Source organism: Solanum tuberosum, unplaced genomic scaffold (genome assembly GCF_000226075.1).
Source record: "Solanum tuberosum cultivar DM 1-3 516 R44 unplaced genomic scaffold, SolTub_3.0 scf00246, whole genome shotgun sequence".
NCBI lineage: Eukaryota > Viridiplantae > Streptophyta > Magnoliopsida > Solanales > Solanaceae > Solanum > Solanum tuberosum.
The window spans coordinates 563691-586289 of record NW_006239169.1 but is presented as its reverse complement, the minus strand read 5'-3'; the positions used below and the strand labels follow the sequence as shown (position 1 = coordinate 586289).

At 36.8% G+C, this 22599-nt stretch overlaps 2 protein-coding genes across 2 annotated transcripts; both read right to left on the bottom strand.

The window, feature by feature from the left end:
- Positions 1-3437: 3437 nt before the first annotated feature.
- Positions 3438-14591, bottom strand: LOC102598206 (mediator of RNA polymerase II transcription subunit 15a). The gene is made up of 12 exons (XM_006357353.2): positions 14307-14591; positions 13034-13076; positions 12832-12896; positions 12668-12754; positions 11373-11453; positions 10368-10529; positions 10195-10293; positions 8743-10121; positions 7051-7277; positions 6818-6966; positions 5693-5731; positions 3438-5602 (listed from the first exon to the last, which is right to left on the bottom strand). The coding sequence occupies exons 1-12, from the start codon at positions 14469-14471 to the stop codon at positions 4022-4024; spliced, it is 4077 nt and encodes a 1358-aa protein (XP_006357415.1). The 5' UTR covers positions 14472-14591; the 3' UTR covers positions 3438-4021.
- A 1287-nt stretch (positions 14592-15878) lies between these two features.
- On the bottom strand, positions 15879-21482 carry LOC102577639 (oligouridylate binding protein-like protein; the record flags this gene model as incomplete). The annotated part of the gene is given in 12 exon segments (NM_001288490.1): positions 15879-16329; positions 16435-16611; positions 16748-16833; positions 17046-17165; positions 17351-17381; positions 17465-17540; positions 17735-17822; positions 17943-18004; positions 18078-18154; positions 18289-18391; positions 18594-18655; positions 21262-21482. Coding segments are annotated over 12 exon segments (1254 nt in total). The 3' UTR covers positions 15879-16062.
- Positions 21483-22599: the final 1117 nt, after the last annotated feature.

The following is a 22599-nucleotide window of genomic DNA, read 5'->3' as shown; positions in this document are numbered from 1 at the left end:
CCAGATCTATGGGTTAATACACCTGAAAAATAAAAAAATTGCATAATTTCTAAAAGTTGGCTCATAAAGACAAAAATATGCCTTAAAAATGGTGCGACTCTACGTAATGCTTCCCCAACTCATTACAAAGGTCCTCATAAAGTTTTTTCAGAAAAAATATTGGGTGTTCCAAGGCGCCAGATCCATGGGCTAATACACACGAAAAAATAAGAAAGTTGCGTAATTCCTAGAATTTGGCTCGTAAATACGAAAAATATGCCATGAAAATGGTACGACTATATGTAATGCTTTCCCAACTCATTACAGAGATCCTAATCAAGTTTTTTCGGGAAAAAAATTTGGGTGCTCCAAGGCGCCAAATCCATGGGCAAATACACGAAATTAATCAAGAAAGTCTCGTAATTCCTAATTGTTAGCTCGTAAATGCGAAAATATGTCATCAAAAAATAGTGCAACTATACATAATGATTCCCCAACTCATTACGAAGGTCCTCATAAAGTTTTTTAAGATTATTTTTTTTGGAGCTTTAAGGCACCAAATTCATGGGTTAATACACAAAAAAACCAAGAAAACCGCATAATTCCTAAAACTTGGCTCATAAATGCGAAAATATGTCTTAAAAATGGTGCGACTATACATAATGCTTCCCCAACTCATTATAGAGGTCCTCATAAAGTTTTTCGGAATGAATTTTTGAGTGGTCCAAGACGCAAGATCCATGGGCAAATACGTGCAAAAAAAATAAAGAAAGTTGCATAATTTCTAAAAGTTGGCTCGTAAATGCAAAAATATGCCTTAAAATTGTGTGACTATACCTAATGCTTCTCCAACTCATTACAGAGGTCCTCATAATGTTTTTTCATAATAATTTTTCTTGTGCTCCAAGGCGCTAGATCCATGGGCTAATACACACGAAAAAATAAGAAGGTCACGTAATTCCTAAAAGTAGGCACGTAAATGAGAAAATATGCCTTAAAAATAGTGTGACTCTACGTAATGCTTCCCCAACTCATTATAGAGATCCTAATAAAGTTTTTTCAGAAAAAAATTTTGGGTGCTCCAAGACGTCATATCCATGGGCTAATACACACAAAAAACTAAGAATGTCGTGTAATTCATAAAAGTTGGCTCGTACATGTGATGCCTTAAAAATGGTGTGACTATACGTGATGCTTCCCCAACTTTTACGGAGGTTCATAAAGTTTTTTTGAATGAATTTTTAGGTGCTGCGAGACGTCGGATTCATGAGCTAATACACACGAAAATTTAAGAAAGTCGCGTAATACCTAAAAGTTGGCTTGTAAATGCGAAAAATGTGCCTTAAAAAATGGTGCGCATATACGTAATGTTTCCCCAACTCATTACGGAAGTTTTCATTAAGTTTTTTCAGAAAAAAATTGAGTGCTCCAAAGCACCAGATCTATGGACTAATACACATGAAAAAATAAGAGAGTCACATAATTCCTAAAAGTTGGATCGTAAATACGAAAATATGCCTTAAAACAATGACGCGACTATACATAATGCTTCCCCAACTCATTAAGGAAGTCCTAATAAAGTTTTCTTAGAATTTGTTTGGGCATTTCAAGGCACCTTATTCATGGACTAATATACACTAAAAAACAAGAAAGTCGCGTAATTTCTAAAAGTTATTTCTTAAATGCAAAAATATGACTTTAAAATTGTGTGACTATACGTAATGCTTCCCCAACTCATTACGGAGGTCCTCAAAAAGTTTTTTCAGAAAAAAATAATTTGGGTTCTCCAATGCGCCATATCCATGGGCTAATACACACGAAAAAAACAAAAAAAAAGCGTAATTCATAAAATTTGGCTTGTAAATGTTAAAAAATACCTTAAAAAGATGGTGCGACTATACGTAATGCTTCTCCAACTCATTACGGAGGTCTTTGTTAAAGTTTTTTCAAAAAAATATTGTGGGTGCTCCAAGACGCTAGATCTATGGGCTAATACACAAGAAAAACCAAGAAAATCACGTTATTCCTAAAAGTTGGTTCGCAAATGTGAAGATGTCTTAAAAATGGTTCAACTACACGTAATTCTTCCCCAACTCATTACGGTGGTCCTCATAAAAAATTTTGATAAAAAAAAAATCATGTGCTCCAAGGCACCAAATCTTTGGGCTAATACACACGAAATTCCTAAAAGTTGGCTCGTAAATGTGAAAATATGATTTAAAATGGTGTGACTTTACGTAATGCTTCCCCAACTTATTACGGAGATCCTCATAAAGTTTTTACATAAACAAAAATTGGGTGCTCCAAGGCGCCAGATCTATGGGCATTACACACGAAAAATCAAAAAAGTCGCGTAATTCCTAAAAGTTGACTCGCAAATGCTAAAATATGCCTTAAAAAATGGTTTGACTATACGTAATGCTTCTCAGCTCTTTACGGAGGTCCTCATAAAGTTTTTTCAGAAAAAATTTTGGATGCTCCAAAGCGCCAAATCTATGGGCTAATACACACGAAAAACCAAGAAAGTCGCGTAATTCCTATAAGTTGGCTCGTAAATGCGAAAATATTAATCCCTCCCCAACTCATTATTTGAAGAAAAAAATTGGGTTATCCAAAGCGTCAGATCCATGTGCTAATATGCACGAAAAACAAAGAAAGTCGCGTAATTTCTAAAAGTTGGCTCGTAAATGCGAAAATATTCATTAAAAAAATAGTGTGACTATATGTAATGCTTGCCCAACTCACGGAGATCCTCATAAAGTTTTTTCTGGAAAAAAATTTGGGTGCTCCAAGCCGCCAGATCCATGGTGTAATATACACGAAATACCAAGAAAGTCACATAATTCCTAAAATTTGGCTCGTAAATGCGAAAATATGACTTGAAAAAATGGTGCAACTAAACATAAGAATTCCCCAACTCATTACTGGGGTCCTCAAAATGTAAAAAAAAAGGGATGCTCCAAGGCGTTAGATACATGAACTAATGCACATTAAAAACAAAGAAAGTCGCGTAATCCACCACAAGGTGAAATCAGTACCAACTTGGGACAAGTTTTGGTTTCTAGGCTTCAGTGGAGAAATTGATGGGAGTTTAGGTGCAAAAAGAATGGCAAGATTGCCTCCAAGGGCATAGTTGAGTGGTTCGAAGGGATTGATTCCAGCCTTTGTTTGCTACTCAGCCACGAGCTCGTCGCATGAGGCATACCTAGTACGGTTTACATTTTCTACGTGATTTGCAATCTATCACAATGAGCAGGTTACCACAAAGTACACCCTGGGGTTTCCAAATAAAGAATGGCAAGATTCGAATTTCGAAATAAAGTCAATATAATCCCCTGCACAAGCACTACCTATCCGAGTACTCAATTACGCCATACTTGGCAGATGGCATATTCGATACAACCAGACATAAAAGTTTCTTTAATCTGGAAGTATGTGGTCTAACTATGATTCTTTTACCAGGAAAATAAGAAACTGTATACACATAAACATTGTACTCATTTACACGTTTATCAACCTAGAGATCACAACTATGACATTTCCTTCATGCAAGACTGGAGTTAAATCTTTATATATCACTGGTTATGATATGAACTACAATCTGTTCTCAAGGATCATATTGAACTACAATATGATTGATCACAACAAATCCAGACAATCTGAATTATCCGTCTCATATAGAATACCCAAAACATATGAATAAACCTAGAATAATTGTTGCTCGACCAGCTTATCACAGATCAACATTGGAGCATGTGTTCTTTCAGCCTGCTCAGGAGATTAAAAGCTGTCTCTTCACTCTCTCGAGCAAAAAGATGAATAATTTGCATGCCCCAAGTCCTCTCTGGTTTCCTTTTTGGGATTCCATTAAACCAGACAATCCATGTTCTACAACCTATAAAGACATCTGTTCAACCAGCACTGGCCAGAGGCACCATTTTGTTTCATCTTCACGGTAACCTGACCAGATGTATACATAGACATGGCAGGGATGATATAGCAACAGCCTACCGTTTTAAAGGAGCTGAAGCTTACATCTCAATTAGGCATTATTAATGGAATTACTCTTGTTCACACCTTGTAGTTCCATCGGAGAATTGGTTATACTACCTACTGACCCCAAGGTTTGTGAACTCAACTGAGGGCTTGCTGGGCAAGCTTCTGGATTACCAGTACTCATAGGATGGATAGCCCCTGAACTCAGCTGTGGGCTGAGTGGAGTTCGTTGGCTCATCTGCTGTGGGCTGGCCTGTTGATGTTGCTGTTGTTGTTGCTGCTGTGGCTGCTGGGAATTTTGGTTCATTTGTTGTGGGATTGCCAGATTTGAAGGTGAGCCCACTGGAGGAGGTGAAACTACAGCCTGTAAAGGTGAAGCTGTCTCTTGCTGCTGTTGCTGCAATTGCTGCTGCTGTTGTATGTGTTGCTGCTGCATTTGTTGCTGCTGTAACTGTATCTGTTGCTGCTGCTGCTGCTGCTGCTGCTGCTGCTGCTGTTGTTGTTGCTGTTGTTGTTGCTGCTGGTTCATGTAAAGATTCATACCTGCCATTAGTTTTGGCGGACCCATTGGACCCATTCCTGGTCGCTGCATTGGATTGATATTACCTCGGTTGAGGGAACCCAAGATTGAAAGACCGGTAGAACCTGGATGCATTTGTCTATTTCCTGTAATACCACCTAAACTTGACTGTGGGCTCCCCAACATATTTGTTCGATTCTGTGCTACCATTCTCAGTTTGGTTTGCATGAAAACAGCTTGTTGTGGAGTGAGTGCACCACTGCGAAGTTGCTGGCTGATTGCGTTACTGATATTATTTGCCTGGCTTATATTTATTGTGTTCTGAGATATATTGCCCATGCCAGCGATGGCTCCCATTGGAGCTGAAATTCCAGGTCCACCAACTCCTCTTACACCTCCCATGCCCATAACATTACTAAGGCCACCAAGCGCCGCGATGTTATTGCTAATGTTCCCCATACCTACATTACCAAGGCTCATCATCATTTTCCTCTGCATCTGTGGATGCTGCGACTGGGATTGTTGCGACTGCAACTGTTGTGGTTGTTGTTGCTGCTGCTGCTGCTGCTGCTGTTGCTGTTGTAATAGCTGAAGTTGCACTGCCGATGGTTTATTAGCCATTTGATTACCCAACTGCATTGAATTCTGGCCAACTGTATTTAGGTGAGCAAGTGGATTTGAAGCAAGCATTAGTTGGGATCTTTGTAACTGTGGATGTTGCTGTTGTATCAGAGGATGTTGATTCTGCTGCTGCTGTTGTTGCTGCTGCTGCAGAGGGGATAAAGGATCAGATTGTTGAGCTCTAGAAGGCATTGAAACCCCCGTCAGGAGTCCTTGAGAGATCTGTAATGCTTGAGCATTCCCGGAAGGCAGTATTCTCTGGCCTTGCATGTTCTGGGGTGAATTTATTGATGAATTAATACCGTTAGAGGGCCTTGCAAGCTCATTGGACAACTGACCAGAGACCCCTTCGGTGTATTGCTGCAGATCAGCTACTGACCCATTTGGTGGCATTCCTGGCATGTTAGTTTGACTACTTGAAGCACGATTCATGCTGATTGGTCTAGGTTGGACATGATCTTCCACAAGGTATCCTTCGCGTGCCATCTGCAAACACATTGGTGCACGGAAAAATAAGAACAAGTTGATAAAGCAATATTGATCCTTTGTGCTTTATATTTTACGCAAACAACTTACCAGTGAACAAAACTGTGCAGCAAGCAAGTCTGCAAAGTGCTGTCACAAGAAAATTTCAGACATAAGAAACAGAAATGCATAAGATCATTGTAAGTTTCTTTCACTGGCATCCCAATTTAAAATGGTTGAAACAAATGAAAATAAAATGCCTCTTATAGCAGCTACTATGAGGTCTCCTCCAATTCTCCATGTTTCAGATACACCTTATCATATAACAAATTGATGTCTCTTAAGTAACTCGAAAATTGCGTCTAGCTATTTCTGTTACTCGCTTTACTAAGACTTTGCTAGGAGAAATTTGATTAAATGTTTGAAATCTAGAATTCATCTGAGGCAAACATCATCAAAGATATTGATAGATGCATATCAAAGGCGATTATCATCAAATATTTGATCGACTGATCCTAAGACTTGATATGTAAATGTCAGGATAACTCACCTTATGAGAAGGTTATACACCATAGCTCAACTCAAAATTGAACAGGATTTTCTACTCGATGTAACTGCTATAGAAAGATAACTTGAACAACAATAAGATCTATCTCAATATGACTTCTTTTAATTTATTAATTAAAGCTACAAGGATTACCATATCCAACTGACTGTATATTTCACTTTCTTTTTGGTGTAAATTTAAATATGTCAATGATGATGAAACAATGATAGATTTTATTAGTTCCTGCACAACTAAACGAGTATAGATTCTATCAGTTCCTGCAGAACTAAACAGGACTACACTCTTGCTTTTTGGATGTAAATGCTAGTTTACCATCTTAGTGCTGGTTTGATGAAAAGGTTCAACTGCTAGCCTTGAATAGGTTCAAGCCAATTTAATGAGTTCGAATGAGTATTGTACACATTTGCACCATTAAGATTGGCACATGCTAGCAGAAATGGATTTCAAAGCTCCACCATATCGAAACCTAGATCCAGGAGTTATGGAATGCTTATCATTCTTCCACTTTACTTTTAAGGGTGCTCCCATATAGCTTTTAAATTAAAAATTCAGCTCAGAATAACTGGCTTCAGAATCTCGTCCTACTTGATCAAGTAGAATGAGTGGACACCAAAAAGGAGGTTGGTCCAGTCTGGTTCATACAAACAAATATTGTGCACAACACTCACAGTATTCGGCAGCGTTGGGAGGTGATCCTCAACAGTCGTGTATTCGACCTCTTCTATTTCTCCAATAAGCATTGACACAGTACCGTCATTTGGCTTTTCGGACAAGACCATTCTAGTCCGCGCCTTAGGAACACATGAATAACCATTTCCTAGTAGATAACATCAAGCAGTCAAAGGATTGGTTAGAAAATAGCATATGATACAGATTGAGAGTGCATTAATAATGGACAGACCTTGAAGAACGCGCTCTGTCTGCAGAAAATCCAAGACTCTTCTTTTGCAAACATTTGTACTGCCACCTACTAATGATTTTGACAATGACATTTTGCAGGATTCATCTTTGACATTCTCGTTGTTTGAATCATTAGAAAGATGAACATGCAGCTGCTGAGTAGGAAAGACATTTGGCTTCCTGCTAGAGTACTCCTCGACCTTGCTCTTTTTGGGATTAAGTTGAAACCTGAAACTCAGATGGTTGATGTGAGCTTTTGAGGATTTTTATATAGGAGTATCAAGCTTTAAGAACAGTGGTTGAGAAAAAATACACAGTTAAAATAGCAAGATGATAAGAAGATATAAATTACATCTGAAGTAAAGATCACTTGATATCACTTGAACAAGCATGGGGGAGTAAAAGAATTATTATTTATATAGTGGATGACGGGTGAAATGTGAAATTGTAACTCATCACTCAAACCAGAACCCTATTATGCACAATAGTGGATGATTTACAAGAATGGGCTTGGAGGTGGGTGGTCGTGAACTCTTAACCTTGTTTGCCTCATGGTCAAGACTTCAAGTTTAACAAGTTTTGACTTTTGACCATGAAGGTTTGCCATGGGGCAAGTGGGGGTCAAAAGTTCAGGACCACCCATTTCCAAGGTCATTTGGGTGTAATTTCCTGCACAATAATGGACCGTGTTCTTATTAATACCCATTAAGTAATAAGATATAAACTCAGACGTCAGCATTGGATGCATTTTGAGATACATTTCAGGCATGATTTCTGGGCTACAGGAGAAAAGAGCAGATACTGGGTTTAGCTAAAACTTAAGGGTGCAAGACGAAAGAAATGAAGAAACCAAACCGACAACTTAAGCTGTAAAAATGAAATAGCTTAAGAGCATGATCAAATTTATCACCAAAAAGAGAAAAATATGATCATTACTGTAGGAATGACAGAGAAAAGACAAAACAGAGACCAGGAACAAAGATACACTTATCCCTCCATTTTTTGATGAAGAAGATACACTTATCCCTCCATCCCATGTCAACATTGTCTAGTCCCTTTTTTTCGGAGAACCAAAAAAGGACTGTCTCTCTTTTTGAGCTCGTCATCTTTGCGCATTCATATAATGATATTTTGCATAATTTGCAATAAACCTGGCAACGAGCTTAAGCATTCACTTAATTTAGTCTCAATTATCTTCCTAAAGCTGTTGTTCAAGAAATAGGCAACATGACAAAGCAGTTGTTCCCTCTAGCCTTTTTCAACATAAACCTTAGATTATGTTTTTGGGATTCTCGTTTAAGTATTCCATATTTTTAAAGGTATAGCATAGAATTATATGAATATTAGAGCAGCTACTCTTCCAGTGCCTCCCACCCCCACAACACACATGTTACACACCAGTAACATTGGTTGTCCCACATAAGACAGCTTCTATTGTTTTAGTCTGGCCCATTGTTATAGTCTGGCACTTCTAGACCACAGATACTGAACCACTAAGCTCCTTTATAACGACGGAATACAATCACAAAAGACTATTTTAAATGAATCAGTTATCAAAAGGTAACATATGCATGTGAGGTATATCCTTTGACCAAGATGACACAATTTAAGTGCTCTATTTGACATAATAAACTTGTGCTCATTCAAAATAACAGCTTATTTAAATGGTCAAAATAATGTCCTATAAACATACCTAGTTGTCAGCATTTCAATTTTGGAGAACCTTTCAAGTATGATTTGGTCAGCTGATTGTGTAGATCCTACGGGAGGACTGCTTGCATTTATTGGAAGACTCATGGTACTGACACTGGCAGGAGAACCGACTCCACTCATCATGGGGGCCTTAGGAACAGAATTGGATCTCCGCCTTGCAGCAATTTGAGCCTGGTGTTGCCGCTGCATGGAATCATTGGCGCTAGAAGTCATAGAAGTTGTTCCACCAGCTGGAGCAACAGATGTGGATCCTTGCTTCTCCTTCATTGATTGTATAAGTCCACTAGTCACAGCTGCACCGTATTGAGCTCCTACAGAACCATTAGAAAACTCTCCAGACTTAGAGGATAAAGGAGATTGAGGCAAGCCTCCTGCAGATACACGAGGACTTTGCACCATTTTCCTGTTCTGGAATGGATCTTCTTTCCGAAGATTGTTTTCAAGAGGCTGACCAAGGCCATTCCAGGGTGTCTGAGGAAAACCAGACCGCGTAAACTGCTGAGTCATTCTCTGCTTTAGTCGGGCCTGCTGGGATTCCATAAGGTTCATATCCGATTCCACCATCTGCATCTCATTTTTAGTCCTTCCTGGCTCTAATTTGTCCAATCTCTCTATCTCAGCAGGCTCTTCCTTTAAGTTATACTTTATTCCTTGCTGTCCTGCAGTGAATGGCATTGTTCCAGCTTCCTGGTTCAGACCCCCTTCAAAAATTTGTTGAGGATACTTTTGCATGTTTGTATTAGCATATGGAATTCCCCTGGGAACTGAATGTTGCTGTAATAAGGAATTTTTCCAGTGCAAATCTGGAGCATGAGATCCATCTATTTGTCCTCCTATAAGTTGCTGTTGATTGGAATCAGCACTCATATGTGTAAACCTTGCCCTCTTGTTTAAATTGGACAGGGGAGATGCTTGGCCATCATGATTCTCTCTCTTACCATGTAAAGAAGCAGCACCAGAGCTCATCGCATCTGCATATGAAAGCATCATTTCTGGCGCAGCAGGAGAAGCTACTGATGCATTTAAAACTCCTGACCTATGGTCCTGCATGATTCTTGGACTCACAACCCCCATTTGATACTTTGGTTGCTGAGATACCGAAGGCGATGCTGGAATAGAGGTCTCAGACCCAAAACTGTTACTTCTTAGTGCCAACATATTGGTTGGTCCATTATTTTGTCGGTTCAGATTCTCATGAGCAGGCTGCGGCAGAAGCTGTCCAGTGTCTCCTGACCTTGAACTTTCTGGCACTCTATCTATGCAAATATTTTTCCCATGGATCTTATCATTAGACATGACAATCACATCTGGAAGCTGCCTTAGTCTTTTCCTCCTTAGATTTCCTATACCCAATGTTAACTGTAAACGAAATATAGGACAGTTTAAATACATGAGCTCCTTCTACCACATGAAGATGAATAAAGCACACTACCTTTGAGGAAGCTTTGTTGTTGTGGAGGCTTTCTAACTTTGGGGCGGGGTCTAAGCAGAGTTGTGGTTGTAGGGCTCTTAATATCCGGGATTCGACTTCCTACAGCATAAGAGAATAATTCTTTAAAATACAAAACCATTTGAATGCCACTAAGAGGGGTCGATCTTACTAACCATCATATCACCATATGTCCAAGCACTATCTGAAATCAATGGAATGTCCTTCACCACATTTTCAAGAGACATTTTTAGACATACTCTGTTAATAATGGGACAACCAGTGGCTGAAGGCGCATTTTGTCCAACTTCAGGGAAGCACTTACGATAATCTCGCACCTGCAATAGTAATTTTAAGTAATAAAACACTATCCTAATTCTATGTTTATGTAATAGGGAAAGGAATGGTGACAGTAATTTCAGAAGGAGAACAAATAAATGTAGAAGGTAGAAAATATCGCAAGAAGAAGAATAAAGTCAATGACAAAGCTGAGTGACTGACATCCTGTTAAAAGTCCATTTGTTGTTTTGATCTCTTCCATTAAGTAGAGACGCAAAATTGGAAGTTCCAAACCCATAATCTAATTTCCTCTCTCCTGTCTACATGACACTACAAGTATTGGGGAATTTAACATTTTTTCCTTTTACAAGGATCCATTCAAACGTACCTAAATTATTATTTTTATTTTTATAGGTAAAACGTACCCAATATTTTAATTATAAAACACGGATTTATGATATATTTTACTTGCATATTTACCAAATATGTAACTTTACTACAACAACATAATACCCAGTATGACCCCATAAATGGGATATGATGAGGGTGGGGTGTACGTAGACCTTGTTGTTTCCCATAAGACCATTGGCATGAGAAAAGCGTATCCTAAACAGGTTAGAAAAATACAAGAGTAAAAAGCTAAATTGAAAGATTGATTTTCTAATCCAAAGTCCAAACCGAATATTAGATGCTTTAACTATTTCACTCCAACTCCGCATTTTGTGACAGAGGGAGCTTGTGTTTCTTAAGAAGAAGCGGGTCTATTAGCATCTCTTAGCATACGACAAACAAACAACAATTCTCTATTCACAAGATGGTGAATACAAATTGAAGAAAGTACAACCCATGATATTATAAATCTTATAGGAGTTATAATTGCTCTTCTGGACCAGAAACCTTACCTCGCAGACTAGAGTTCCGTCAACATATTTGCAAGGTATATCCTCCAAAATATCGCCTGGCAGATGTCCAGACTCAATTGCCTCCAGTTGCATAAATATACAAAAAAAATTATTTTGAGAAAGGTAACAGTACAAATATACAAAGAAAAGATAAGATAGTAGAACAAGATAATCAAACAAACTTTGTATAAGCTGGTTATCATCTACATAACCGCAAACTTAGTTCCTTCAGGAATACTGAAGCCAAATCCATCCTGGAAAAGGAAAGAGTAAAGAGTGGAATGGCTTTGGCATCAGAAACTGTAAGCATTCCCACAATCAAGTGGGGCTTTCACTCCTCCAGTCCAATTAATAATGACAGGACTTATTATTATAAAAGCTAATTACTATCAAAATGAAAACGACCACACCATAAGGTTTTTGCTGATCAAGTGTATATAGACAGATAAATCCTTCTTTTAACTTTTTTTCTTTTTTTTAAAAAAAAAGACAGATAAATCCTTATAAAAAGCACAGACAGATGAGTTCAACTTAAAACTGAGCATCAAGTTTCTGTTTCTCAATCACACTAGACTTTCACGAAAATATACTACTATTTGCTAGCAGCTCAAGACCTATGACTAAGAACTACCTGAAAATAAATGTATTTTGCAAGCTGTTCATGTTAGGAAGACAAGAGGATATGGCGGGGCCGGGAACTAAATACAGGGAGTTAACAGAAGGCAAGGAGAAGAGCGAGGTGCTGAGTACATTTGGGTACCACCACAGAGCAGCTTTTTTCACTTGGTAGGTGCAATGCAGGATGTGACCTTAATGGCGGATAATCTAAGAAGACTAAGCAAATTATCGTGAGTTGGAATTGCTTGTAAAGACAATGGCGAGGGCACCACCTACTGGTGCACAGTAGCCTTACATCACAGATGTTGGCCCCGGGCTTTTCTCTAGGTGCTACCAAGGACTGAGACGTCTAGCTGGAGGTAACCAATGTATGCAGTTTGGACATATTTGGATTGAATAGGAAGTTGTATTGTGACTTGCGAGTGTAAATTAAGAATAAAAATATCAAAGTGTCATTCATATATTTCTTGTAACGAGAGAATTCTTTTGGAATAGATAGTTGTAAAAACTTGATAGATGATTGTGGTTGATTCTCATTTGTACATATATTTTACACTATCTTCTTTTGCTATAAATTTGTTAAAAAAAGAGTTCAGGAACAAAGCAACAGATGATCCACACACCCAGAGATAGAGAGAGATAAGGAAAAGAGGAAAAATAAAGCTCAGTACACTTACTGAAAAGAGAGTTTCAGATGCTCTATCATATGGATGCAATAATTTCGGAACATTTTCAGAGGCTTGATGCCCATATTCATTCTGCATCTGAAAAGGAAAACATAAAACCATCAGCCCAAAGCCTGAACTATTATATAGTGCATATGAGATGATTAACAACAAACCTCAGAGGGCTTCCCAATAGAATATCCATCCAGGAAAAGGCACAATGTGAAGGAAACTTCATTATCTGCTCAATACAGCAAAATAAGAATACTGAAAAATGCACAACTCTTGAAATTAAAAAAATGGTAACATAAGTGGGAGAGAGAACGGTCATTTGACCTCCCCATATAAATGGAATTCCTTTACAATATCTTCACTTACCAGGGACTGTGGTAACATCCTTGCTTCCATGCACAACCGCACCCTATGGCAGACAGGAGGATGTTATCAGTGAAGTTAAAATTTTGAGCGATTCTTCAAAAGAAACACAATATATGAGGCATACTTTTTCATGATATGCTAATAAGATTAACAGCACATGAGTCAAGTAACTATGCATGATGGATTAACTATTTGAGGCAGTGAACATTAGCTGACAACTTGGATCTCTCACGTCACCACATTTTAGAAGTCCAACTTGATCTTGCTAAAAGTTTGGCTTCATTTATGTCCTTTCTTTATTAAATTTCATGAGCTAGAAGCTCCATTTACCTTTACTGCATGTTCATTCATACTGTTCAGGATTCTTTCAGTCTCGCATACAAATCAAATGTGTGTAGGCAGGGAAGTTTCCAGCACATTCAACCTCATTTACAAAAGATGAAGTTTAGGATATTCTAATTGTACTCTTTGAGATCGTCTAATTTGCTTATAAGAATCCAGACACAAAATTGTGCATTATTAATACAACGTTGGTTTCGGCTGCACCATTCAGTGTAGGAGTTCCAAGATAAAAATTAAAACATATAAAAACCAATACTTCCATAACTTCTGTGACAGTCTGTATTATTCCATACGAAATTAAATGTGAAACAAAAATACACATATTAGCAATATCAGGACACAACTAATCTTGACTTTGGTATTACAACATGTGCATTATAATCTTTGTATTAGTGTTCATTGTATAACGATCAACATATTATTATTATTATTATTATTTTTGACAATCCTGGTGTCAAGACAAGCTTGTGCACACCCCGACATGTTCCACGAATTATCAACCCACTTCATTGACCACTAAGCAACACCCTTGATTCACCTTATAATTATCCATTTATTGCAATCCAAAGAACCAAATATCCCTTCAATATTTTACTCCTCAAAGTTAGTCAGCCACGCAAACTTCACATAATTATAAATTCATTCATGGTTTTACAAGGAAATAAATAGTTTAGGGTTAGATCATAAGGAAAAGGATAGAAATCGAAAATGCCCGCTCAAGTGCAACTCAAAAACTTGTCTTTTTGCACTTAGAGCGTGCTAGAGCAACAGTAAAAGCAGCAAACATTGGGAGTGAAATATGCAAAGAACTCAAATCAAATTAAACTCATCTTACAAAAGGGAAAATTTACGAATTTAGCATACTGACCACCAAAAAATGAAGAAATTGAAAATCAAACCCAATTACAGAACATGTGAATGGTAAAATTACCGTGAGCTTTCCAGTCGATGCGGAATTGGATTTGTTTTGTGAAATAACTAAATTCCTTTCTTTGTTAGCACCAACAGCGACGTCGTCGTGTTCTTCGGTGTCGGGATGTACTGGTTTGGGCCGAAACCTTGCACCGGTTTTGGAAACCTTAAACGAAACCCCCATTGCCGGAAAATTCTACAGCAGCGTTGATCCGGTGCCGGAGACTTAGTGAAGTAGTATCTGTGTATTGGGCATAATTAACAAGCACAGAGAGAGGATAGAAATTGACTCGGGACGTTTTGGTTTTGTTTCAGTAAATAAATAAATAAATAAAAATGGTTGAATAAAAAGGGAAGCCCAACTGGACCCGTTCAGGATCCAATTCTCTTTCGAGATGGTATTGACCCGAACACCTGCTTCATGCACTTAAAAGAATTTTTCCGCGAAATATAAATTGTAAAAATTACATAAATCTCTTAAGATCCTAATTACATTATATCTCTATTCTTTTTCAAATTACAAAAATTTCTGAATATATAGGATCTCGAATTTATCAGAAAATCTACGGATACGTAGCTCACAAATTGAGAATGATACATTACTAAATGGGAGGAATGTATCCGAAAGGGGAGAGGAATGTATCAAGAAGGAAGGAATTTATCCGAGAGGGAATAGGGATGTATCCAAGAGGAAACTTTTGTAATTTTTTAAATTGTAGAAAATTTTAGAGTTTATGATAAAATAAGATGTGTATTTATGTAATTTTCCATATAAATAACTAAAGCTAACAAATAAAGATCAGATCATTGAGAAACAAATCATGCAATTAAAATGTAGAATTTGAGAGATTTTCATGGTAAGTTATTTACGCTTAATTACTAAATATAATAATTTTATCGTTTACAGTAATTTTATCTAAGGTGACGAAAATGAGCTATTAATTATAATTAGTAATAAATATTTTACCTAATTATCTAATATAGCATTAAAACAAATAGTAATATAGAAAAATAGAGATTTGTAGAGGGGGAACATGATCGGAACTAAAAAAGGAAGGGGATACCGGAGGTGCTCATCGACCGCTTTGTTTTTTGTATTACCTAATCAGTTTTTAATTTTTTCACACGCTAATAACCAAATCAATATGATATTTATTGTTGATTTTCAGTTGATTTATCCTTAACAATTTGATTTTCAATTTAACGGTAAGAAAATGTTCCTCCATTTTAATTTATTTTGCTCTCTTATTATACATGGCCTTAATACATAAAATTCCACAAACTACAAGCAGAAGCAAATTCAAATACGTAATTGCTAAAACCTTGATGGTTAACAAGCAAAAGCAATAGCAAATGCAAATTCAAATACGTCATTACTAAAACAAACTCATTTTCTTGACGGTTAAGAAGCAAACTTGTATGGATGCAGTAGCAACCTCTCAAGTTTATACTGTACCCGAAAGCGTTGCCTGCTAGAGAAGTTGCATCAAAATTCTCGAAACAAGACGAAGAAAATGTTCCAGATCAAAGCATGTATGAACAACAATAATGGAGCAAACCTCGTAGTATTCCCTCATTCCTACTAATAAACTGGAAGACAAAGCATACATTATACGTATTGATACACGTGGCACTCACATCTAACTAGGCATGATGCCTAAATATTAAGAACAAAAATAGAGAACATGAAAACGAAAAAAAGAAAAAAAACAAGTGTTATTAAAGGCAAACTAGGTAGAAAGGCAACGACAACCGCAGAGCCAGATCTCAGCACATCACTGATAATACATGAGCTGTTGTGCAGCAACATTCTGGAAACCACCATCATATATAGCTTGGCTTGCTCCAGAGGCCATCCCCATTGATGCTTGCTTCAAAGGATATTGACCCATGAGGCCCGGGACACCACCCATCTTGCTCATAGCTAGCTGTCTCTCATAAGCCAAAAGGTCAGTGGCTGAAATACCTAATGGTGTGGGAGCTGGTGGAGGAAGTGGGTTTGAGGTTGTTCCAGGCGGAGTTGGCTTGTTACCCCACGAACACTGTAAGCACACAAATTAGAGCAGTTGGCTATAAAAATTTAACACAACAGATTAGTCTAAGATCACACAACTAGAGCTGAAATGGTATCAAGCACAAAGATTAACCTTAATCTGCCTTCCACCCAGAACTGAGTGGGTATTTCCCATTTGAATTGCTAAAGCTGCCTCAGCATGAGTATTGTATCTTACAAAGCCAAATCCTTTATCTCGCTGAATTCGAATTTCCTCAATCACTCCTGCACCAAGGGCATGAAAGTAGCGATGGAGATCGAGCTGTGTTACCTGAAATAACAAAGACTTGTAAGGGCAAAGTCCTTGCCAAAGGCAGGAAGCAAATTCAAGAAGGAAACTAGAAGAGAACGTTGACATCTTAATGGAGGAAAGGTGGACACTAAACAATGGTAAGAGATGTCCTCACCTCAGGAGCAATATTGCCCACATAAACAGTGGTGTATTGTGGGTTATTTTCAGGAGCATCACTATTCGCTGCCTCTTTACCATCTTCTACAATACCAAAAAGGCAAATAAACAGGGAATTTAGTTTATGATATTGACCATGTACAAAGGGGGCAAGAACGACATTGACTGAGTACACAACGAAGTGAAGTACAAGTACTGAATTCAACTAGTGTCGATACACAGTGCTTAAGCTTGTCTTGCATAAATTTCTTTACCAATTAAAGCACTGGCCAAGGATTCATTAAAAAACTACATACCTGATGAACCATTTGTTAATTCCACAACACTTTTGGCATCAGAACTCTGTTTGTCATCATTCGAGTTAGCACCTTTGGTAGCCCAGTTGCAACGTATCTGCCTACTACCAAGCCATTTGCCTTCAGAAACAAAGGAGAAATAAAATGCGCACAATCAGCCATTCAGATTAGAAGCAAGTTTATACTTGAACTTAAGGTTTAATGATTAAATGAAATCTTATAGCTTCCTACTGTATAGGAACGGTCTACAACATACACATTGAACAAAGTGAAATGTGTACAAGAACTGATCAAATGCTCTCTACCTGTTAAATCATTAATGGCACTTTGAGCATCCTGCAAAAAAAAAAGAAGAATTTATTACAATATCAAAGAGGGGATGAAAAAAGAAAACATGAAGCTATATACCAAAAAGTTACCTGTTGGTTACGGAAAGAAACAAAACCAAAACCCCTAGAACGCCCAGTCTTTTGATCCCACATTACCCTTGCATCACTGTCATTAAAAAGGGATAATTAGCCATTGTATTTAAGCATCGCCAACCCTATCATTTTTCCCTCGTGGATGCATTTTAAACCTTCTGAAGTAAATGCATTAAAGGCATGGTACAATCATTAGGTGATATTCAATGATGAAAAGAGTCTTCTGACATTTTTTAGGGTGGGTTCAAATCGGAGGATGACACTTACGAGCAACCAGGGTAAACAGAGAAGCAAGCAAATAGCATTGCATCAGTAACTTCGGGGCTCAGATCACCAACAAATATATTAAAGTGGCCTGCAAAGAGCAGCAAAACACTCTTCACGTAGGTTCACAAACTAGCACCAAGAAGAAATAATGTGCGAAGCGCAAAGTTAATTGAGGGTTAAACATTGATAGATAGAAACTGAAACTTACTTGAAGTGTCCTCCCTCTGTCCACTGGCAAATGCCCAATTAACTTTAATAGGCTGCCCAAACCTGTAACGACAGAGTAAGAGTCACAGTTGAACCAAGGCCAAGTTTGAAATAGAGAGCTCATAAATTTACTTACAGATGCCTTCCATTAAGAGAGACTATAGCAAGTGCAGCTGATCTACGATCATAGTAGTGGATGAAACCATATGATGACTGCATGACAGAACAGACTTGTAAATGACAGAGTCAGAGAGAGAGAAAAAGTATACAATACTTAAAGACAAGAGGGAGGAAGTCTTAGTCGTAGAGAATTCAGACAAGCTAAGCAAGGAGAGAAGAAAATTAACCTTTTCCTTCCTTATCAGCTTACATCCTTCCACAAGACCAGTACTAGAGAAAACTTCCTGAAGAAGAGGTTCAGTCACTTGCGGGTGGATATTCCCAACAAACCTGCATTTTCTCAGAAATAAAGAAACTAAAAGATTTAAAAAAAGAAAAACAAAGGAAAAAAAATACACAAAGCTATAAGAACCTTCTCCAATAATCAAATCATAACAAATTAAAACTAAGTTAAATGCATAAAATTCAAAAACGTCAAAGCAAACAGGCAGGAAGAGAGAAAAAATAGACGGGACCCCAAAAGGACACTCACACACTGCGGCATGTGCTTGGATCAAACCCAGGAGGCAGATTTCCACTAGGTATTGGCTCAATCTGCATCGAACCAAATGTATATGACTGTCTAAGGTGATAAGAATAAACAAAAGTAGAAAATCCAAGCATCATTCACAGATTATATATGGAAAACAGGAAGAAATTTCATGAATCATAAAGAAAAAGATAAAGCTCCCTCTCCCAACCCACCACCCCAACACACAAAAGCTAGAAAATAACAAGGATGTAGAAGTGAAAAGAACAGACCATAAAAGCAGCATTCTGTCATAGATTAAATACAGCTTTATAGATGATGGCAGCAAAATGGTATCCCATTACAGTTCCAACAAGTATCTAGAAATTGTCTTTTTCCTACTTCTTTCTTCCCCTCTCCCTCCTATTTTTTGTTGACTTCATTGTGTAAGGGGGAAGAAGATATACAGCAGAAAGTTCCGTTACAAAGGACCAATTTACAACAAACTCGTGACAAAATTGAAGATAATTGATTCCCATAAGAAGGATCCCATTGAATAATCGGATTTTCTCTCAAAAGAGCTGTTCACCTAGTACCATACATCACTAGCAAGCCAAAAGAGAGAAAGTAAACCTAAGCAATATATAAGGTCTGCAGCTATTTTAATACTGAGGGAATAATCATCATTCAATTAAATCTCTAAAATAAAACATTGTTACTCTATGACATATCATTTTGAGACATTATGAACAATGGGTAGACTCCTACAACAAAACAAGACTCCATAAAAACTTCAAATCCAACACCACAATAAGGTACTACCTCGTGACTAGACCATGTCTCCAAGATTTGAAGTTCCTAATGGTTTTAATATATGGTCTTTTCCTATGCCACAACCATGAATATACAAACTACATAGAGTTTCTACAGCTCTCGCAGATTCAAGTATAATTCCTTTTCACTTTCTCAAACTACGCTCACTGCCCCTAGGAATACATCTAGTTCTCCCTTCAGTCACCTATCTTATCTCAGTAGGTTTTAAGGTTGAGCTGAGACGGTCCTTTTTCTATGAGTCAAAAGCCAAATCTTTCTTCGCATTTCATCTAGCCTTGCCTTGTTTGAGACTTTCTAAATTGACCCAGTCATAAATCACTTGGTCAAGCATAATCAGCAAGATAACAAAAGAATAAACCTTTCACTATCTGGCTCCCTTGAAGGAGGGTCCACATACTACTTCTTCAAAGAACAAATCTCTTAAAATTAAGAATATTGCATTTTGGACCATATATCACATGAAACTCACCAAATCTAGCTATAGTGAAATTAAAGATGGATTTGTAGATTGTTATTTGGTTACATTTAGTTTTTTCCATGTAACTAAGCTCATACTCCATGTCACTTCAACCAACAATCAAAATATTATTTATCAATCTTTAATACATAAGAACATAACCAAAGTCTATCTTCAATACCGATCCTCCACCTTGTATGATTACCATATATCTCTGATTTTTATACTCAATGAAACACAAAAATGATTCAGAAAATAATCTCAGTGTGAAGTATCTTCATAAAAACATTTTCCTTCGTGCTATACACACTGTAAAGAGAAATTTAAGTAGATTTCAGAAATTGAGGTGCTGCAATGAAGAGTGCACAAATAGATGCTTCCAAAAAGCCAAGTTCGAACTTATGGCATAACATGCTCCACACTTAGAAAGAATATAAGTATCCAACCAAAATTTTAGAGATACAGATAAGAGTAACCAGAACCAACATAAATGCATTTGGGAACTCTTACAAATCAATAAAGACCAGATTTATACTCTAACAGCCCCCCTTTTTTATTATTATAATTAAGTTGTTTTTTTTTTTATGACAAGGGAAACCCGCAGCCGCTACCCTTTGGGTGCGCACAGGGTAAAGCCCCCGCTCCTATGCAATAGCTCGTAAACCACATAGGAGAGGAAAACCGCACTAGGCAAGCCAGATGCGACGAGCTCGACCCAGAAGGCAAACCCCTTAAGCCTGTATTATTATAATTAAGTTTTTCTCTTGAGATAATCAAAGTGGGTCAACAATCTTAAGCCTGTATCAGAAAGAGTATGATCCACATCATGAGAAGCCTCATCCAACCGAGAAATGAACTAAATAAACACAACACTTATCAGCCAAACCCACCAATACACATCCAAACACTAAATTTCTAACAAAAAGCACTGCAAGTCCACCAGGAAAAAAAAAAAAGGATCAACTTCAAGTCGAAACAGTTCTGAAAAAAAAACACTCACTCCGTTCCAATTTGTTTGCCCTATTTTGACTCAGCACAGAGTTAAAAAAACAAAAAAAAAAATAAACTTTTGAATCATATAGTTACATATGTCAAATGTACCAAAATATCATGTCAGGTGTAAAATTGGAATTAAAATGTTGCCAAAAAAAATGCACTCATCTCGAAACCGACTAAAAAGTAAAGTAGTACAAACAAATTAAAACAAAAAAATTAATATCTTCATGCCCAATATTTCCAGATAAATCAAACACAATACAAAGCAAAACCTAAAAATCGCGAATATCCACCGCGATGCCAAAAAAATAACAAATCACTCAACAAAATACACTCATACAACCAGAAAATTGAATAAATTACCCCCAAAAAAAAAAAAAAAAAAAAAAAAAACAGGAGACGAACCTGAGGAGGAGCTAAGAGGCCAGGATGATAGAGAGACTGTTGCTGAAGAAGCGCTTGTTGCATCAAAGCTTGCTGCTGTTGTTGCTTCAGCCTCTGATTCTGCATTTTCTTCAAAGATCGATTCAATCGATTGATGAACGAAGAAGGAGATAGTCACCAGCCCTTCGAACGCGGTGGTAGGGTTCTCTAAGCAAATAGAAAAAGAAGGTGCTCGAACAAAGGGAAAAACAAAAAAAAAAGAAAAAAAATAAAGAAAAAAAAGAGGATTTTACCGGGTGATGATGGTGACATTTATAGAAGAAGTAAACGGGTTAGAACCGACCCGTTTAGTACCCATATATAAAATGAAATGAATATATAATCAAAAGATATAGAATACAAGAGGACTTATTCAAAGATTAATCAAAATCTTATATTAAAATTATAAACGTATAATTGAATTGACTATCAAATGCAATTTCTATCATATTTTATCAACCAACTTCTACTTTTTTATTTTGTTGGAATAATTTTTATTTTTCTTTGGTATAATTTGTGTTTGGATATGTATTAGTTAAATTTTAAAAATTTATTTATAGTTTTAAAAAAATAGAGTAAGAATGAATTTACGAGTAGATGACTTGATACTCAAGTAGTTAATTAAGACGTCGCTATCCGCATAAATATTCATCATTTTATTTATATGAGACCACATTATGCCTTAATTCAGTCAATCAATATATTATTTCATAAAGGATTACAGAAAATTTAAGAAAGTCTCAATTTGCCTAAATCTAAATCTAAGAAGTCAAATTATAAAGTTATCTTTTCGCAATGCCTCCAAATAGTCAAGAAAGATTATATTTCAGTTTGCAACCAATGTAATATTCAAGGATGACTCTCGAGTAAGACTATTGAAGTTGTTGCTTTCGATCCTAAAAATATCAAATACCCAATTTTGTTACTGTTACGTATAATGAGTATCATAATTTGTATAAATATATACAATTTAAAAAGTTTATTGAGATTTTTTAAATGAATGAGCAAATAATGATAAGTTGTTAATAAGTTATTCTCTTTTATTTTTTGAGTTGTTTTTTCTCCACATATTTCATTTTTTTCTGATTAAGATAACTTTATTTTGCAGTTTTAACATAATTTGTCTGAATAAGTAAAAACAACTATAAGTAAGTATTCATATGAATTTATAATTCATATGTTTTTCACGATTTCGTACTTGAAAAAAATTTAAGGATGAGCTACAAATAAATAGAGTCCGGAGTTAAAAAGGTAAAAAAAAAAATGTCAAAAATTTCAAAATGGCACATCAAATTTTTTTTAACCAAAAGGGTAAAATCG